Source organism: Arachis duranensis, chromosome 5 (genome assembly GCF_000817695.3).
Source record: "Arachis duranensis cultivar V14167 chromosome 5, aradu.V14167.gnm2.J7QH, whole genome shotgun sequence".
In the NCBI taxonomy this organism is placed as follows: Eukaryota; Viridiplantae; Streptophyta; class Magnoliopsida; order Fabales; family Fabaceae; genus Arachis; species Arachis duranensis.
The window spans coordinates 105,525,091-105,542,927 of record NC_029776.3 but is presented as its reverse complement, the minus strand read 5'-3'; the positions used below and the strand labels follow the sequence as shown (position 1 = coordinate 105,542,927).

Sequence of the window (17,837 nt, the reverse complement as noted above, 5' to 3'; positions counted from 1 at the left end):
GCATCATTTGAAATTGAAACAGACATGACCAGAACTGCATTATATTCCAGCAGACCCCAAGAAAACAATCACTCTACCATGCACTATCTAAGTCTTAACCAAGAGTATCTCCATGAAAAATAACAAGAGAGTCAAATATGCATTTTGTTCAACAGCATAATCCCACACTCAGTATACATAATCGTTGTCAAGAAAACAGACTAATATTCCCATTTCTTCAACTCCATGCCATCAGGAGGACTTCCCTCCACCTTCTTCGATCCCACTTCTTTCCAGTTTGTTGACAGCACTGTCCCGTTAGACTCCACCTGCAAGAAAAATTTAACAAGCACCAAATGCTTAGCATATATATAAAATTTGCTAGAATTCTCAGCATCAGTTGTGTTCTTTCAATACATAACAAGATGACAAATATGAAACTTACAAATGATTTTCTCATTGCTCTTCGTGTATCCTCGTCCGCATCTTGATATATTTCCCGGAAAAACTTGTTTAGAGCTGCATCGCCATCAAGCTTTTCTTCTTTCTCCTGAAATAAACAATATCATGAGTAAGAGGCACACTGAAATGGAGTTAAATACATTTTACATAAGCAGCAGACAAACCTCTTTCTTTACTTGAGCTTCAAGCTTATCCCAATCAACCCTTGTTGGTTTTGAGGATGGGTAAGTTGGTCTATTGATTCCTGTGGCTGCAAAATTTAGGCCAAGGAATATAGCATGTTAGCATGTGAATTTTGATACATTTCGGGGAATATATGAACATGCAGAACTTGTTTCAAATCCCTATCTAATACTCCTGGACAGACCCTTTTACTCATGTCAAACTGAAAACTACTGCGGATTCAATTAAGATTATGCATATTACATGCTTAAAATATAAAGTTACCTGATGGGGCAACAACCATTTGTGGAACTGTAGCTCTGGTGAATTCAAGAGATGTCCAGTGAATAGGGTCTGCTTTTACGAGTCTTATTTCAATTTTTGTGGACAAAACTTCATATCGGCATCTGGAAGGTATGATCTGATTGAAAACAAAAACCAGTAAGAATGACATACCAAAAACAACAAAAACAAAAACAAAGCATAGCTAAAATGATCATACACGGGTGGTTAATTCATATTTTGCAAATACAGTATCAGTTATATTTTTCCATAATTTTATGAATTTTGATATATGTGAAGAAACCACAGCAAAAATTCAAACCAAAACTATTTGAATTGAAACAATAATGTAGATGAGATAACATAGAATTACCACCCAGACATAAATACCCACATTAAAACCAAACCAATTTACAGCGGAAGCTACATTTGTCTCTGTGCCCAAGCTTATACAAACAAGGAACCTCACATTCATATACCTTTCCAAATAACCGAGGTTGAAAAACATATGGATCTTCTCCAGGAACATTAATACTAACACTTAGCTGCAAAAAGAGGAGGGAAAAAAATCGTTTAAAGTGCAGAATCCAATTATCAAATATATTCTAAAGTGTAATAAAAAAGGCATACAACTGACAAGATAGTTTTATAATGTGAACCATACAATTTGTTCGCCAAAGTCAATAGTAACATTTTCCCTTGGAATTCCCTTTGCAAATACAGTTACAACCACCTCATTAGGTTTCTGGTAGAACTCATGCCTGCAATTTTTTTTTTCATAAACAAAAAATGTCTAGTTGATTAGAACCATCGTTCACAAGAAATTTGACAGATGCACATATGTTTTCAAAACCTACATAAGCAATATCAATATTTACAAGGTAAAAGATTCCAAACAGAGCTATTTATTAGTTGTCCCAATCATAAACCAATATACAGAGAAACCGGGAGAAAACAACAAATTAAAAAAAAAATCTGAGACAAGATTCTTGAAATGCTCATAAAAAACTAAATACCAAACGAAATAATTCGCAAATATACACACAATAATTACATCAGTACTAGCACTCTCCACATATAGGAAAAAACAATATCCATAGCATAGAGCAGTTAAAAAATAAATCCAGGAAGCGCCTTTTACTTGCCTGTATTTAGATTTAACCACTGCAACTGGAGGCTGCTCTGGAAGGACATTCTCAGGCTGAACTTCGTTTGCTGATTCTTCCTGTGTTGTGGTCTTCTCCTGTATTGGTGTGTCATAAGATTCTTCTGTTCAACATAATATACCCAATCAAGAGTTAGACAGTTCATGGCCAAACTAAATGTGTATGCAAAATTTTCCCTTTCAACCATCAAAGGGGCAATCACAAGTAACATATAACTTAAAAAACAAACTAGAAAACCAGAAGTAGAGAAGAGGGTAAACACCAGATTAAAAAGTGGAAAGAATTTTAGCACGTAAAACTATACTTAACCTGCAATAAGCTTATCACATTCTTTGATTAACTTAGCAAATCTTGATTCTCCTGGAGCTAATGAAGCACCGACCTCTAGAGCAGCCTTAGCAGTTTGATATTCCTCAAGTTTCATGCACGCCATGCTGCAACCAAAATAACATATCAGAATTTAATCAATGAACCTATCGATTACAGCAGTTGAACACAAACATGGAATATCAAATAGAATATGGAGAGATCTGATTCAATAAGTTGCACGGCACATCGAATAGTATGTAGTATGTTGTCAGATGAAAACACGAGTTGAGGCAACCATCACCAAAACTGCATCACTTTGTTCCATCAGGGCTTCCACGTGATGCAACCACATCATAACATGATGCAGATATTTAATATAACAAAGAAAACTATTCATATTTTCACGTAACAATAAAATGACAAATCATAAAAAACTGACCATATTTAGATCGGGAAGAAATTAACTCATGACAATGCATTAGAAACATAATCTAACCCAAATAAAAATGCCATATGAATAGTAAGTGCAAATCAAACAAATCCAAGACAAGATTTGTAGAGCAGGTAGCGCTTTAGTTACCCTTTACGCATATATGCCTTTGATAGAGAAGGATTTAACTCAATTGCCTTGTTTGCATCAACAACAGCCTCTGCACAAAATCATAAATGTTAGCCAAAAATAATGAATGAACACAACTAAATCTCCAAAAGTAAATGTTTATTTACACCTAAAACACACAAAATATCAAAAGTTCACAGGAAAAATTACATATAAAACAAACATGGGAGGAATGAGGGAGTGAAATAAGGAATAAGGAATCATGTTTCAAAACCTAAACAAATGAACAATTAGATAAACATAGGTCAATCATGTGTTCATTGTCCAATTACAGAAGTCTTATAAAAAAGAGATTAACATATGATAAACAAAATGACCTTTTCTTTTCATCCGGAAATCAACCTGTTAACTCTAAGCATTGTATTCTAACCTTCATGCTGGTAGTTTTACTATATCAAACGAAATCTATTCGAGATTCTTATTATAGACATGTATTATACATTAATTCTATATGGAGGTTCAAAACCGTACAAATTATCTTCTTCGAACACAGGAGTACACGCACCATTCAATTGAATTTCAGTGTATGGTAAAGTAGTTGAGCATTGCCCATCTTTCAAGCCAAATATAGCTCTTCCTTGAGAAGGCATATTGGAGACACAAAAACAGTTCTAAAATACATAGAAAACAGAGGCACACACGAAGCAAAGAAAGGGAAACGTGTGCAAAAGAGAGAATAAAACTAGAGTAAACACTGTATAAAAGACAACTGTTCCAGAACATTACTTTTTTCCACCCTCAAAGCAAACAATCGAAGACATCATTCATAACCACCAACTTAGCACGTGCAAGGAATTCTCCTCCAATAATGATTAAAATCAATTTATAAAAAACAACTTCGTTAAATTCGCATAATCTTTCCAGAATCTACTTCCACAAAAGATTTACCCAATTGAACACAGTTTCAGTCCCAAGCAGAAATCAAATAATTCAAACGAAACAAGCAAAAGGGTATCCGAAAAACACAAACTTGATGAGGAATGAAATAATTGATACCAGTGAAGTTGGAGAGTTTGATGTTGGCTTGGGCACGGTCGGCATAGAGTTCAGCCCTGTTGGGTTCGATATCAATGGCCTGAGAAAGAAGCTCAACCGCCAGCTCAAAGTGATCTTCCACAAACGCCTCTTTGGCTTTCGCTTCCAGATCAGAAGCCATGGCACAAGAAGCAAACGAACACTGCACACAGAAAGAGAAAAGGGGGCAAAAGAAGAAAATTGGAGAGAGAGAGAATCGAACGCCAAAGAAGACTGTGATTTTAGGGTGGGAGAGTTCGAAAAAACAAAAATAAGAATGCGATTGACCTCAGAATTGGAGTTTATGGAGATGATTTAGAAGGGAAGGTTAAGAGAAGGAAGGAGAAGGGAACAGAGAGAGTAGACTTTTGCATTGCAAAGTCTGCCAACAAATAATTTATAATGGGGAATTTGAAATAAATGAAAAATAAATAAATGAAAGGTTTGTTATTTTTTCCCTTTTTTTAAATAAAAAATAGTCAGGAATCAGAATAGATCGATTCAATTTTTTTGTTTTTTATCCTATATTTTGCATTTATTGAGGTTTAAATATATTGATATAGTGCTTGTTTGGGTATCATCTTCTTGAAAAAAAAGATATTTTTTATTAAAAATTTTTTTTTATTTTTTAATGTGTTTGACAAATTTTTAGTAATAAAAATAAAAATATTAAAAAAATAAAAAAATATTTTTTTGATAAGTTGTAATTTATATCTTTTTTTAAAAGATTTTTTTAAAAAAATGTTTTTTTATGTAATAAATAAATAAAAAATACTTTTATATTGTTATACCCAAACATAATTGATAAATAAAAAGATATTTTTACATGAGATACCTAAATATAAAATTACTTTTACTTTTTTATAAGATCTTTTAAAAAAAATAACTCAAAAAAAATCTTTTCTTAAAAACTCATCCAAACAAGCCTATATTCCATTATGTAATGTATTTTTACATTAATACAAACTTTTTACTTTATTTGTTAGGTTTTTTTGCGGTGAATTTTACGAAAAGGTTTCTTTAAGTTATTATTTATTAAAAGAATTCCGTCTATATTACATTGTGATACATAGCCGGTTCTAAATCTGGATTAAGGTAGAGGGTTATGTCAGACCTTCGACAACTAACATAAAAACTTAGTCGAATCTCATGACATAGACCAAAGATATTATTGCGCTAAACTTAGGTCGTTGTTCGGAAGCAACGCGCTGTATGGCTCGCGTACAATGTCAAATGAGCAAGAGCCATTGCATCTGTATCCGGATATAGTATTAAATGAGTAAGATTTCCCGCATTTTCGTGAACGGATGAGGGTAAATAAGTTAGTTCACAAAGAAAAATGTAAAGATAAAAGTCGGAGCGACAAAAGGTTGAGATTTCACGCATGGAACATAGGCACTCTAACAGAAAAATCCATGGAGGTGGTGAATACCGTGACAAGGAGGAAGATTAACATCATGTGTCCACAAGAAAACAAAATGGGTTAGTGCGAAAGCTAGGGAGTTGGATACTTCCAAGTTCAAACTTTGTTATACAAAAAAGGTGAAGAATAGGAATGTGGTATGTATCATCGTGAATAAGCAATGGAAGAAGGACATAGTAGATGTCAAAAAGGTGGGAGATCGGATAATCTCTATCAAACTTGTGGTGGAAGAATGTACTTTTCATGTGATTAGTGCCTATGCACCACAAGTAGGTTTGGATGAGCAACACAAGATAAGATTTTGGGAGGATTTTGAGAGTTTGGTCCAAGACATACCTTTAGGAGATAATATTTTCTTAGGAGTAGATTTAAATGGCTATGTTGGAAGAGAAGTGACTGTGTATCAAAGTATTTACGGAGGCCATAGTTTCGAAGTGGTCAATATAGAGGGTAAAACTATTTTGGATTTTTCCTCAACCTTCCACTTTCTTATCGCAAATACATGTTTTAAAAAGAGAGACGAACATCTTATAACCTATAAGAGTGGCATGAGAAGCTCTCAAATCGACTTTTTCTTTTTGAGGAGAGTCGACCAAAAATTTTACATTGATTATAAAATTATTCCGAGAGAGTTTAACAACACAACATATGTTCGTAATGGATTTTTGCGTTGAGCAAAAGTTGAGAAAAAGACATCATACAAAGAACCCAAGGACGAGATGGTGGCAAATAAAAGGTGAAGAACAAAGAAACTTACTAAGACGGGTAGGAAAAAAGGCAAAGTGGGATAGAAATGGAAGCGCGAAAGAGATTTGGAGGGAGATGACAGAAGTTATTAGAAGAATAGTAAAAGAAAATTTTGGTGAATATAGAGGGATAAGACCAAGAGACAAAGGAAGGAAGAAAGAATCAGAGCATATAAGGGTCTCTACCAGTCTTTAGGCTCGAAGGAAGGAGAAAAATATATATATAGAATCGCAAAGAGTCGTGAAAGAAAAACGAGAGACATGGATCAGGTTAAGTGCATAAAGAATAAAGACGGAGAGGTTTTTATTCATGAGGATAAGATCAATGAAAGGTGGAAGAGCTACTTCTACGAGTTATTTAATGAAGGACAGAAGACTCTTCTAAGCCTTGATCGGTTATGCACGAGGGAAGAAGATCAAAACTTCAACTACTATCGAAGGATTCGAGATTTCGAGATAAAAGAGGCTCTAAAGCGGATGAAAAATGACAAGGTAATAGGACTTGATAATATTCTGATTGAAGTTTGGAAGGGCCTTAGAGAGAAAGGTTTCAGTTAGTTCACCAAGCTTTTTAATGTGATTATAAGGTCAAAGAAGATGCAAGATGAGTGGAGAAAGAGCATCTTGGTATCTATCTACAAGAATAAAGAGGATATACAAAGTTGCGAAAATTATAGAGGGATCAAACTCATGAGCTATACTATGAAATTATGAGAAAGGGTGATAGAACGAAGGCTGAGACAAGAGACACAAGTAACAGATAACTAATTTAGTTTTATGCCAGGCAGATCCACCACTGAAACGATATACCTGTTAAGAATGATGATGAAGAGGTATCGTAGTAATAAAACGGATTTACATACAGTGTTTATTTATTTGGAAAAAGCGTACAATAGGGTGCCAAGAGAGCTATTATGGAAGGTTTTGGAAAAGGAAGAGAGTAAGAATCGCATATATTCGTGCAATTAAAGACATGTATGATGAGGCTACAACTAGCGTGAAGACTCAAGATGGTGAAACAGAAAAATTTTCTATTGGTATAGGATTACATCAGGGATCATCCTTAAGTCCATACATTTTCACATTAGTCTTGGTATAACACCCCAATTACCCTAAGTCTTACCTTTAGCCGTAAGGCAAAGGTTAATCAAAGGTTACGACAGTTCTGAGGCTTATACATAGTTATATAGAAGGAAATAATATATTCTAGAAGCCCAATGAAGGGTTTAACTCAAAAACAGAATTACAAAAGTGCAAAACGTTTGCACGAAGCTAACGCATAAGACCCAAGGTATAGATGCAAGAAAATAGAATATATATAAATATAAGAATATAATAATCATAAGGAACTAGCCGCAGCTTGCGAAGTTTAAGCCGACTAGTCGAACTGAAACACAAGGAATTTTTGAAATTTAAAATAGTTTATACAACTTATCTCTCAAGTGAGCCTCTAAGGCCATAAAGATAAATATATAAAGACATGTGAGAGTAACTACAACAAAATAAAACAGAAATGAACCAAGGAGGAACCATACTCCGCTCTATCACCGTATCCGCAATCTCACTGAGGTGAATTAGCAACTTGCGTCTGAAAAATAACAACAAAATATGGAATGAGAACCGGAAGTTCTCAATATGGTAATAGTGCCCAATAATGTAAGATGTAAGGCTCCGGGACGCTGAAGGCAATCCTAGAACTGCACATCGCATACGGATATATTCAAACTTAAACGAAATAAATAACTTAAACCTTAAACAATAAACAGGGTTTTCTAAACTTAAAGAATTTCTAACTAAAATTAGTCACACCACTGTATCCCACAGCCTTCGCCAACTTAACCTCCGTGCGATCCCATCGCCACCACCTACCTAACCTCCTCAGCACCAGACAAACACAGATAATGCAAGCAAAGAAAACACAGGTAGTATTCATATATAACAAGTAATTAAAGAAGTAAATAGGCATATTATACAATTAGGCAAACTCAAGTAATCAAAGCAAACAAACACATAAGAGATGCATATGATGAATATCTATCCTATTAGCTCGTGATATCACTTGTCGGTCCGTAAATGCCAACCCGACACATCCTCTTGGATGTAGCCTTCTCTGTCCCGCTAGAGATATAGAGTTTCTTGCACACTCATGCAGTAGCGAATCTGCTACACCAGAGATATAGTGTCCTGCACACTCATGTAGTAGGGAGCCTACTACGCCAGGGATATAGGCCCCGCACACTTCCTGCAGCAGAGAAGGAACCAACCACAACAAATTATGCAGCAGAATAATCTGCTACGCCGGGGATATAGGCCCTGCACACTCTCAACAACAACTGGTCATGCAGCAGAACAATCTGCTATGCTGGAGATATAGGCTCCGCACACTTTCAACAACAACTGGTCATGCAGCAGAACAATCTGCCACACTGGAGATATAGACTCCGCACACTATCAACAACCCAAAAACTTCTTCGTCCTCAAATCATCACCAGACATTACCATTTCTCATCTCAAATCACTTTCAACAACATCTACTCATGCAGCAAAGAAATCTGTTATGCCAGGATTATAGACCTTGCACACTTTCCTTCCATATCCTTCAAGCTCATAATAACCATCATCAGTTCTTAATTCCATTCCGAACTTATTAGTTCATCAATTTCTCAATTCGCTGTCTGTAATCCCCAAGTTCACTATTCTTCCTTCTCTCTCAACCAAACTCATCTTCAGTACACCAAAAACCTAAACTTCCGTTTGCTAACTTTTCAAAGAATTACCAAATAAAATCCTCCTAGGACCTTTCCCATATCTGATACCCGAAAACAAGCCCAAGAGTCTTAAAATGGTGTTACAGAAGCTTACCAGCTTGTTGGAAAGGTGAAATAGTTGAAAACAAAGTTTAAGTTTGAGAAACAGGGCGTGTGCGTACGCACAGGGGTGTGCGTGCGCACGCCCAGGAGAAGTTTTAAAACGAGTGCGTATGCATAGAGGTGTGCGTACGCACAGATACAAAAATTCACAAGTCTATTCGCTCGCACAAACTGTGCCAGTGCCCTCAACAGACTGGCATTCCCAACGTGTGCGTGCGCACATAGCTATGCGTACGCACAGGTTGTAAATCCTCCTTGGGTATGTGCGCGTACAAGCTGTGCTAGCACTGCAAACAGGAAGCCTTCCCCTGCGTGTGCGTACGCACAAGGCTGTGCGTGCGCACAGGTGTAAAAATTCGCAGGGATGTGCGTGCGCACATACCAGAAATCACAAAATTCTGCAACTTTGTAGAATTTAAGATTTTTAACACCAAATTTTGAATGATCATAACTTCCTCTGCAAAAATCCAAATTTTACAAATTTTATATCATTTTGAAGAGTTTTCAATAAAATTTAATTCTAAACCACTTTGAACCAATTTTGGAAATTGAGGCACAAGTTATGACCTATCAAAGTTCACTAAAAACCAGATTTTACAAAAAGCTTTTAAACCTTAACTTTACCAAAATCTCAATCCAAAATCACTTATTCCACATTCAAAATAATCCCAAGGTACCTAAATCATACTTATATACCTTTCTTTCAATCCATAACTTAGCAACACATAAATTCATCAATAGTAAGACTCGGGCTCAATTTTGTGTTGGCAGTTGCTAGCAAACATCAAGCAGATCACAACCCGACATGTTGATTGAAGGCTGAAACATTAATCCAGCTATTGCCAGCTTCCTTGACCAACCCTTTTGTCCTCATCATGCTTCTCAACTCATCTACACAATCCCACTTTTCAATGGCTGCATAAAAATTTGATACAAGCACAATATGGCTAGCTTTATCAGGCTCCATCTGCAAGAGATGCTTTGCAGCAAATTCACCTCTTTCAACATCCTGATTAAGACTACAAGCATTCAGCAATGCTATCCATACTCCTACAGTAGGCTTAGTACCTTGCTCAATCATATTTTGATATGCTGACCATACTTCTTCCATGTTACTGGCTCGGCCTAAGATATCTATGAAGCATGCATAATGCTCTGGATCTGGTTCAAGACCATATTTCTCCCTCAACAAATTGAAGCATTTTTTACCTTCTTCCACCAATCCAGAGTGAGCACAAGCCGACAATACAGACAAAAAAGTCACAGAGTTCGGAATCACCTTATTCCCATCCTCCATCATCTGCTCAAACAGCTCAACACCTTCATGTCCACACCCATTCCGACCATATGCATCAACCATACATGTCCAGGAAATCACATCCTTCTCAGAAATTCCATCGAACAATGAACGAGCATGTGAAATTTTCCCACATTTCGCATACATGTCCAACAAGGCATTGCACAGTTGAGTCTCATAAGTGAAACCTTGACGTACTGCAACACAGTGAATCTGTTTCCCTACCCACAGATCCAGATTCTCAGAGCAGCCAACCAGAGAACTGGTAAGACCAACCACATTAGGCTTCATCAAGCTCAGAATTTTGAACCCTTGATCATACCTCTTATTCCTGATGCATGCAGAAACCAAAGAGTTATACATCATGTCATCTTTCCAACCCTTCAAACTATAGAAAACTTTCAAAGCATCATCAATACATCCAACACTGGAGTAAAAATCAATAAGAGCAGTGCTCAGCACAACCAAATCACGCCCCATGGACACCACCAAACCATGAACCTGTCTACCCAATTCCAAGGCCTTCAAAGAAGCACAACATTTCAACACGGAACAAAGTGTGAACTCACTGAGCATAACATTCTCCTTTCCCATTTCTCTTAGAACACTTAGTGCTTCAAGGGGAAGATCATGCCTCAAGAAACTCGAAAGCAAAGCATTCCAAGCAACAACATCCCTGTGAACCATCTCTTCAAAGATCCTTTTGGATTGTTCCAAGTACCCATATCTCGAATACATGTCCATCAGTGCAGTTTTTGCGACAGTTCCGATATCTGCACCGGTCTTGATCATGTGTGTGTGAACTTGTTTGCCCCGCTTAGAGAGTGGTAACAAAGAGCACGCACGAAGGACAGGGGTGAAGGTGTGTGCATCAAGGTCAGAGCGTGTGCGTCGCACGTCACAGAAGAGGGTCCAAGCAGTGGCAAGGTCTCCACGGCGAACATATGAGGTGATGAGGGAGTTTACATGGGAAATGTCTCTATGGAGCATTTCATCGAACACGTTATATGTGAAGTTGGTTTTGGAGGTAAAATAGGACCGAATCAATGAGCATTTTGAAACCAACCAAGAACAAGACAACTCCAGCCAGCAGGTTCAAACCATCATCTCAATTCCGAAAGCCAGGTCCAGAATAGAGAGACAGGGGGCCAAACAGAGAGTCAATTCGGCCGTGAGGAAGTTACCGGGAGAGAAGATTGCACAACAACGCTGCGTTTGTCGCTGGGTTCACAGTACCAAGAATCAATCATCTCAAACAAAACCACCAGCACGCACGACGTAGCACTCGGAGCTCTTGCAGAGCCTAGTCGAAACCGATCAGGAACCACGCCGGAAGCGACCAGAGACGCCGAGAGGAGAGCTCCGCTGCGGTCCGATGGCTTAACCGATGATAGGGAGTGTTTGAGGTAGCTCGCCGGCGTTAGCTCCACGGCGATCTCGAACGGCGATCCTCTGGTAGAAGTAGTGCTCCTCAGGTGGTCTTCATCATCTTCTCCTTCTGGAAGCGCAGCATCAGGAATCGCAGAGAGGGAGAGGGGAAAGCAATTTCTGTTTTTGAATTTGGGGGTTGTTTTCGGGTATTTTCTCGGGGCGGGTCGGTCTATCCGGCCCATATCACGACAAAAAAAACGATGACGGTGTTTGCGCATCTGGACGGTGTTCTAGTTGGGATCTTTACTTCTGGGTCAGTAACTTTTGACACAATCTAACATTTCACCCACAGATCTGACCCAACAAAAAAAGAATCATTTCACCCACAGGTGCCGGTCTGTCTCTGGCGGTGGCTTGTTTATTTTGGCGCATTAAGTAACCCGTAACTGTGATCATTTTATGTACTTGTACTCGCTTATTCATATTGAGTTATTGACTGATTGGAAATTCAATAGCATATGTTCCCACCGGGAAACTTTCATGTATTGGAACGACTGTATTGTTAGTATCTTGAAACCATAAACACCGCCCGCAAATGATGAATGATATTTTGCAATGATTTTTAACGTTTAATATCATTATTATCCTTCCTCTCTTTTATTTATTACTTCCTTGTTTTTTTGGGAGAAAATACTTGTAACGAAACCATAGTTATTCGAAAGGCATTGATTATTTAATATATCATTTTAAATCCGAGATGGTATTCATTTATCAAGGTTGAGAGTCAAGGGAACACGAAAATGGCAGAATTTGGTGTCAAAAGACTTAATTACTTTTAATCACGGATACATATAAAGACACAAGCAAAATTTGTTCTTTCTCAAGGTTCAAAGTTCGGGTTATTTAGGAAGCCAACGGTTTCTCTCACAAAAGCGGAGCCTGTTCGGTTTGAAACTACCTAGCAGAAACAATTTGATGAAAAGAAAGGGGAAAATACATTGGAATTGAGAAACCAAAAGCTCTTTATCTTCCTGGCTGCAGATCAAGCCTTTGAGGGTGATTCACTAGAGCTGATAGCAGGATTATCCTTTCCTGACTTGGATTGAAGTGCTTCTAGCGTGTCGTGGAACTCTTGAGGAAGAGGAGGAGGTCGGTGGAGGGGAACGTGCCTGGGAACTGGTGCATCATTCTCGATCACCTCAATTTCATGATCATCTGGGACACCCCAAGGATCCCACTCTGAAATCCAAACATAAACATGACTATTTAAATCAATTTCGTAATATAACAGTTGCCTTACATATATGTATCGTTCAATCCAAAAAGAAAGGTAAAGCACGTGCAGAATGGGCAGCAGATAACATGCTACTTCTACGTGTATTGTTTAACTACGTGAGTCATTATATCATACAAAGTGAATGTCATATTTAGGAGTATTATTGTATCATATTTGCATATACATTGTTATCCTGCATATGTTGAAACATGGTTATAACTTATAAGAGAAAATCAACTGCACTTGAATGAATGTCAATAAGAAGAAACCTAAGCAAACTATTCTTTGGTGAAATGGTATGATCCTACAATGTGACTTCTAATCAAAATTCAAGGTTATATAAACTATACTACTAGAACTTGAAATGCTCAAACTTTAACAGCAAAAATATTGTGATGCAAGTCCATTTAACTTGCCAAAAAGACAGGAGCGCATCTTGAACTGAAAAACTGTCCACCAGTACATTCATCAAGAGCTAATGAAACACCTCGAAACACCAAAGGTCAGGTAAAAACCCAGGAAGGTGTGAACTATCTCAACTTATTGTGTAACAAGTGGATAAAAATCCAGAATTAGCCTTGAAAGACAAAACAAACAATGAGTATGACTGTGAACCAGGTCCACAAGGAACTTCAAATGTAGAAAAACAGATAAACAAGTACATGCTAAAATCTAAAACTCCAAGGATGTTATAGGCCGAGGCAGGAACCAACTTGATAGTGTCTTCCTCAGATAGTTTTATCCCGTTGCTAACTTCTACACAGGTTATGTAGTACACAAGATTTTATAGGTTTGATAGACCAACTTTTGCGAACAATGAAAAGCAAAGTGGAACCAAAGGAAAACATCCCCGTGTTTATTCAAATATGTATACATATTCCCTTCCTTTGCTCAACATTCACACGATTCCACAATCATATAACACACACAGGTGCAAGAAAACACAAAAAACCATCACAACCGTTGTATGAACAGCATATGATAAAAACAACACGACTTAATTATCATTTTCAAGAACCACGAATTTTCCACAAAAGTACACATCAAAGTATCCAACAACTATTTGATCATGTAGCTCAAACGTCAAAAATCAGTCCCCACAAAATGCATTGTATCCCACATATTAATATTAATCGCTAAAAAGAAACAACTAATTCGACCTAAAAATTTCCCATTTCTCAGCACAAATTAACCTTCCCTTAAAATCAATCCCATAAAATTTCCCAAATTCTCCATTTCTCACAATCCAAACAATCAAACACAACAAATCAATTGAATTCAACAAGCGAATCACGAATCCAACAATTACCGATCATTTTATCGATGAGCTTGAGTTCATCCTGAGCTTCCTCGATGAGCTCCTCGACCTGGCCACAACCGAGTCGCTTCTCGATATTCTCCCAATCCTCTTCTTCCTCGCAGACCTTGAGCCGGTGCCTCGTGAAACTCTCCACCGCCTTACGGTACCCTTCGTCCTCCGGCACCGCCTGGATCTCCTTCAGTGTCTTCCTGTATAGCCCTATCAGAACATCCCTCGCGTTCGGCACCACGTCCAATCCAACGATCCCCGTTGTCTGCTTCACCTTCGCCATTAACGGCCGAGCCACCGCCCTCAGAAACATTTTCGCTCTCCTCCGATCACTCACTCTCAGTCACTCCTTCCTTCTTCTACGATCTCTCTCTCTCTCTCTCGCTCTCTCTCTCTCTCTCTCTCTCTCTCTCTGGTAGAGTAGATGCTGGAGACTGTGAGGTGAATGGATCTATATTGGGCCTTCCATTTGTGGGTCGGGTGTTCTAAAATCCGAATCAGTTTGGTCCAGATTCTGTTGTTAATTGGGCCTATAGTGAGGCCCATATATATTTTTTTTCTCATGTGCAATGTTGATTATGCAGCTTATTCCATGACTAAACATACAAGATTATGGCCGTTTAGAAAGTTTTAAAAAGTATTTTTTTTTTAAATTTTGAGTTACGATAAATAGTAACATTAATGTTTGGTGCAATTTTTAAAATTAAATTGTAGTTTTTTAATAAGTTATTTAGGAGCTTATAAAAAAGTTAAAAAAAATGTCTTCTCTTATAATACTACTACTTTTTTATCATATTTCTATAAAATAAACATTTTTAGAACAAAAAATTTAAATATAAATAAATTATTTTTAATATAATTATTTATTATTTAAACTATTTTTTTAAAAAAAGTTTAATTAAGCTATGTGTATCCAAACTTAGCCTATGCAGTTTATTTAGTGCTTTTGTTTGGAATACCTTAAGAGAAAGTACACGGAATTAACGTTTAGTTAGTTAATTTTAGCATTTAAATTTATATTTGAAGTTAAAAATTTATTATTTAATTAGTCCATTGATTTATTTAAATAAGTGTTGAGAGTTATAATTCTATTTTTCTGTGTGTAGTAATATATTAATCAATAATAAATTTTTAAATAAAATTTAAATCTACAATAAATTATTTATTGACCTACTAAATTAAAAAATAATTATTTTTGTAAACCTATGGCTCAATTGATAGTTTGAAGTTTTATGATATATCCATTAATGGATTACCTGAAAATGTTTATTTTCTCAATACTCATTGGAATAAGGTTTTTATAATATTTATAAATATAAGATTTCAATAATTTTTGAAAGGAATTATGTCTATTTAATTATTAAATAATATTAAAAATTATATAATCAGCAGTGTCTCAAAAAGTAAATTTAAGTACCTCCATGACACTTTGAACTTTGAAGGTGTATGCTTGTTTATTCACTTGTTTAACATCACCAAAACAAAACAAATTGGATAATGAAGTCTATCGCCAAAAATGACCTTTTTAAAGACTAGTTCAAACTCCAAATCCGGGTCACCCTTAATCAGATTCCCTTTATTAAAATACTTTGACAACTTGGCCAATTAAATAAAAAAAAAACATATTATATAATTAAACAACTTGCATACACACATTTTATATAAATTAAAAACCAGTTTCGTGTATCACACACCCCCAATCAAATACTTAACTGCAAGAGTAACAAAAAAAAAAAAATACTTAACTGTAAGGCTGCAATAATAATAATATATATGCTTTAATTTGATATTTTTTGTCTGCCTTAAATGTGGCACATATGTTTATTTGCATAAAGGAAACACCAAATAAAATATAGTTGACTGGCTGCTCCTTCCTAGGAATAAAAAAGCTTTGACCTTGGTATCAACAGCTGGTGATCTGATCGTGGATGTGAGAAGAATAAATATATACAAAGAAAAGTGTAAACTCAGTTAAAAATAGTTAGAATTTAATCAAATATATCAAATTATTTAATAAATTTTAACTATTAACTTCATGTAAAATTAACTGACTTTCATTTTTACAAATTACAAAATATCATTCTCGTGATAAAGGCGTGATTTTGAATTAAAAAAACAATCACGCATTGTTCTGATAATTTCCCTATTTATACATAATAAAATCTTTTGTTTTCCTCATAGAATTTTGAACATTTTAATTCAAAGTATGACTATATATATATCATTCTCCAAGGGAAAAAGACAAGTATTATTGTTCAATGAATTAAAAATTATAACTTATACAAGCTGCACTACTATAACGTTGTGGATTGAAATAATTTATTAACTCCTTTACGACATGACATTTTCAAATTCTTTTCTTCCCCAGTTGCAGACACCAGACAGAGGGGGGAAAATGAATTATATTAGATGGAGCTTTCTTAATTGTATATATGAAATATTCAATAGAAACTTAAATATTTGCATGATTTATAAATTGGATTTGGTTTGGCGTTACTCCTTGCCACGACTTTGATAATGATATGCCGACTTCAAAGTTCAAACTTTGACTTGGTCATTCAAATGAATAGAAATAATTATTTAATTTTCTAATTACTCATTAATTAACTTGATGAGTTGTTGTCATGATCCTATATTTTGACATTCAATTTTTATCATAAAAAATAAATTTTGACAAATTTGTTTCTCTATGTGGTCAATGAGTTTGGTTACGCATATGGACAGTAAAATTTGTACTAACTAAGATTTCATACATATTATCCAAACATTTTAACACTAAATTAAACCAATCTTAATTGCATCCAACACTAGGATGAAGCCATCGGATGACGATGATTTCATGATCATGACATCAACAAAACTCAATCACCAAAGATGCAATAGTAAATCTTACGTCCCTTAATTAAGGAGTGAGAAATTTATAAATGTGAAATAATTATGTACTAATGAAATAATCAAATGTTAACAAAGTTAGCTCCCATAAAGTTAGAAGATTGGATATAATTAAAATTATTGTCTATAAACATTGAAAAATCACTATTAAATCAACATTATTGTAAAAACAAAAATTCTAAAAAGGATATCTCTTTTGACTTATAACAATACAAACAAATAAAAAACCAAAAAAATAATTTACATTTACAGTATATTAAAATTAAAAAAATACAAATATTACATTTATTTGCATAATAAAAAATAAAAAAGATAAGCCGTTTATAATTAACCTTTTAGCAAAAAAAAAAAAGAATAATATCAAATTTTGTTAATTTTGTACGTAACTAAAAGAAAAGGCAACTATTAATATAAAAGATCTCAATGTAAAAATAATAATTGAAAATGAATTAACTAAGCTATTTAATATAATATATGTGTACATTTTAGATATTAATTATATTATTATGTGTATATAAAAAAATTAGTCACAAAATTAGTAAAACTAATTTGGTGAGTGATTTTTTTGTTACACAAACTAATTTTGTTTAGATATTATGTTTACAAATGGTAATAGACTAATAGTAGATTAGTAGCCACCAAAAAAGAAGCTATTATGCT

The 17,837-nt window shown here is 35.4% G+C and overlaps 4 protein-coding genes across 4 annotated transcripts in view; all 4 read right to left on the bottom strand.

The window, feature by feature from the left end:
* Nucleotides 1-6: 6 nt before the first annotated feature.
* On the bottom strand, nucleotides 7-4,375 carry LOC107491088 (protein SGT1 homolog). Its single transcript, XM_016111852.3, has 10 exons — nucleotides 3,976-4,375; nucleotides 2,941-3,010; nucleotides 2,361-2,485; nucleotides 2,031-2,154; nucleotides 1,550-1,646; nucleotides 1,365-1,430; nucleotides 889-1,024; nucleotides 606-691; nucleotides 425-529; nucleotides 7-308 (listed from the first exon to the last, which is right to left on the bottom strand). The coding sequence occupies exons 1-10, from the start codon at nucleotides 4,133-4,135 to the stop codon at nucleotides 201-203; spliced, it is 1,077 nt and encodes a 358-aa protein (XP_015967338.1). The 5' UTR covers nucleotides 4,136-4,375; the 3' UTR covers nucleotides 7-200.
* A 3,206-nt stretch (nucleotides 4,376-7,581) lies between these two features.
* On the bottom strand, nucleotides 7,582-11,330 carry LOC107491089 (pentatricopeptide repeat-containing protein At5g66500, mitochondrial). Its single transcript, XM_016111853.3, has 2 exons — nucleotides 9,729-11,330; nucleotides 7,582-7,750 (listed from the first exon to the last, which is right to left on the bottom strand). The coding sequence occupies exon 1, from the start codon at nucleotides 11,317-11,319 to the stop codon at nucleotides 9,826-9,828; it is 1,494 nt and encodes a 497-aa protein (XP_015967339.1). The 5' UTR covers nucleotides 11,320-11,330; the 3' UTR covers nucleotides 7,582-7,750; nucleotides 9,729-9,825.
* Nucleotides 11,331-12,501: 1,171 nt separating this feature from the next.
* On the bottom strand, nucleotides 12,502-14,689 carry LOC107491090 (probable NADH dehydrogenase [ubiquinone] 1 alpha subcomplex subunit 5, mitochondrial; the record flags this gene model as incomplete). Its single annotated transcript, XM_016111854.1, is given in 2 exon segments — nucleotides 12,502-12,939; nucleotides 14,286-14,689. Coding segments are annotated over 2 exon segments (510 nt in total). The 3' UTR covers nucleotides 12,502-12,742.
* A 1,282-nt stretch (nucleotides 14,690-15,971) lies between these two features.
* The window catches only part of LOC107490843 (probable WRKY transcription factor 27), a 3,318-nt gene continuing 1,452 nt past the window's right edge, over nucleotides 15,972-17,837 (bottom strand). Inside the window, exon 4 of the mRNA XM_016111660.3 lies at nucleotides 15,972-15,997. Within this exon, the coding sequence (XP_015967146.1) occupies nucleotides 15,972-15,997 (26 nt within the window). The remainder of the gene's footprint in view (nucleotides 15,998-17,837) is intronic.

What these genes read in the sequence shown, in the direction of transcription:
- LOC107491088 (XM_016111852.3), bottom strand. Translation starts at nt 4,135, where the DNA reads ATGGCTTCTGATCTGGAAGCGAAAGCCAAAGAGGCGTTTGTGGAAGAT. An exon ending in GTGGTTAAATCTAAATACAG is followed by an intron (nt 1,647 to 2,030) that starts GCAAGTAAAAGG and finishes AAAAAATTGCAG; the next exon opens with GCATGAGTTCTACCAGAAAC. An exon ending in GAGCAATGAGAAAATCATTT is followed by an intron (nt 309 to 424) that starts GTAAGTTTCATA and finishes TTTTTCTTGCAG; the next exon opens with GTGGAGTCTAACGGGACAGT.
- LOC107491089 (XM_016111853.3), bottom strand. Translation starts at nt 11,319, where the DNA reads ATGCTCCATAGAGACATTTCCCATGTAAACTCCCTCATCACCTCATAT.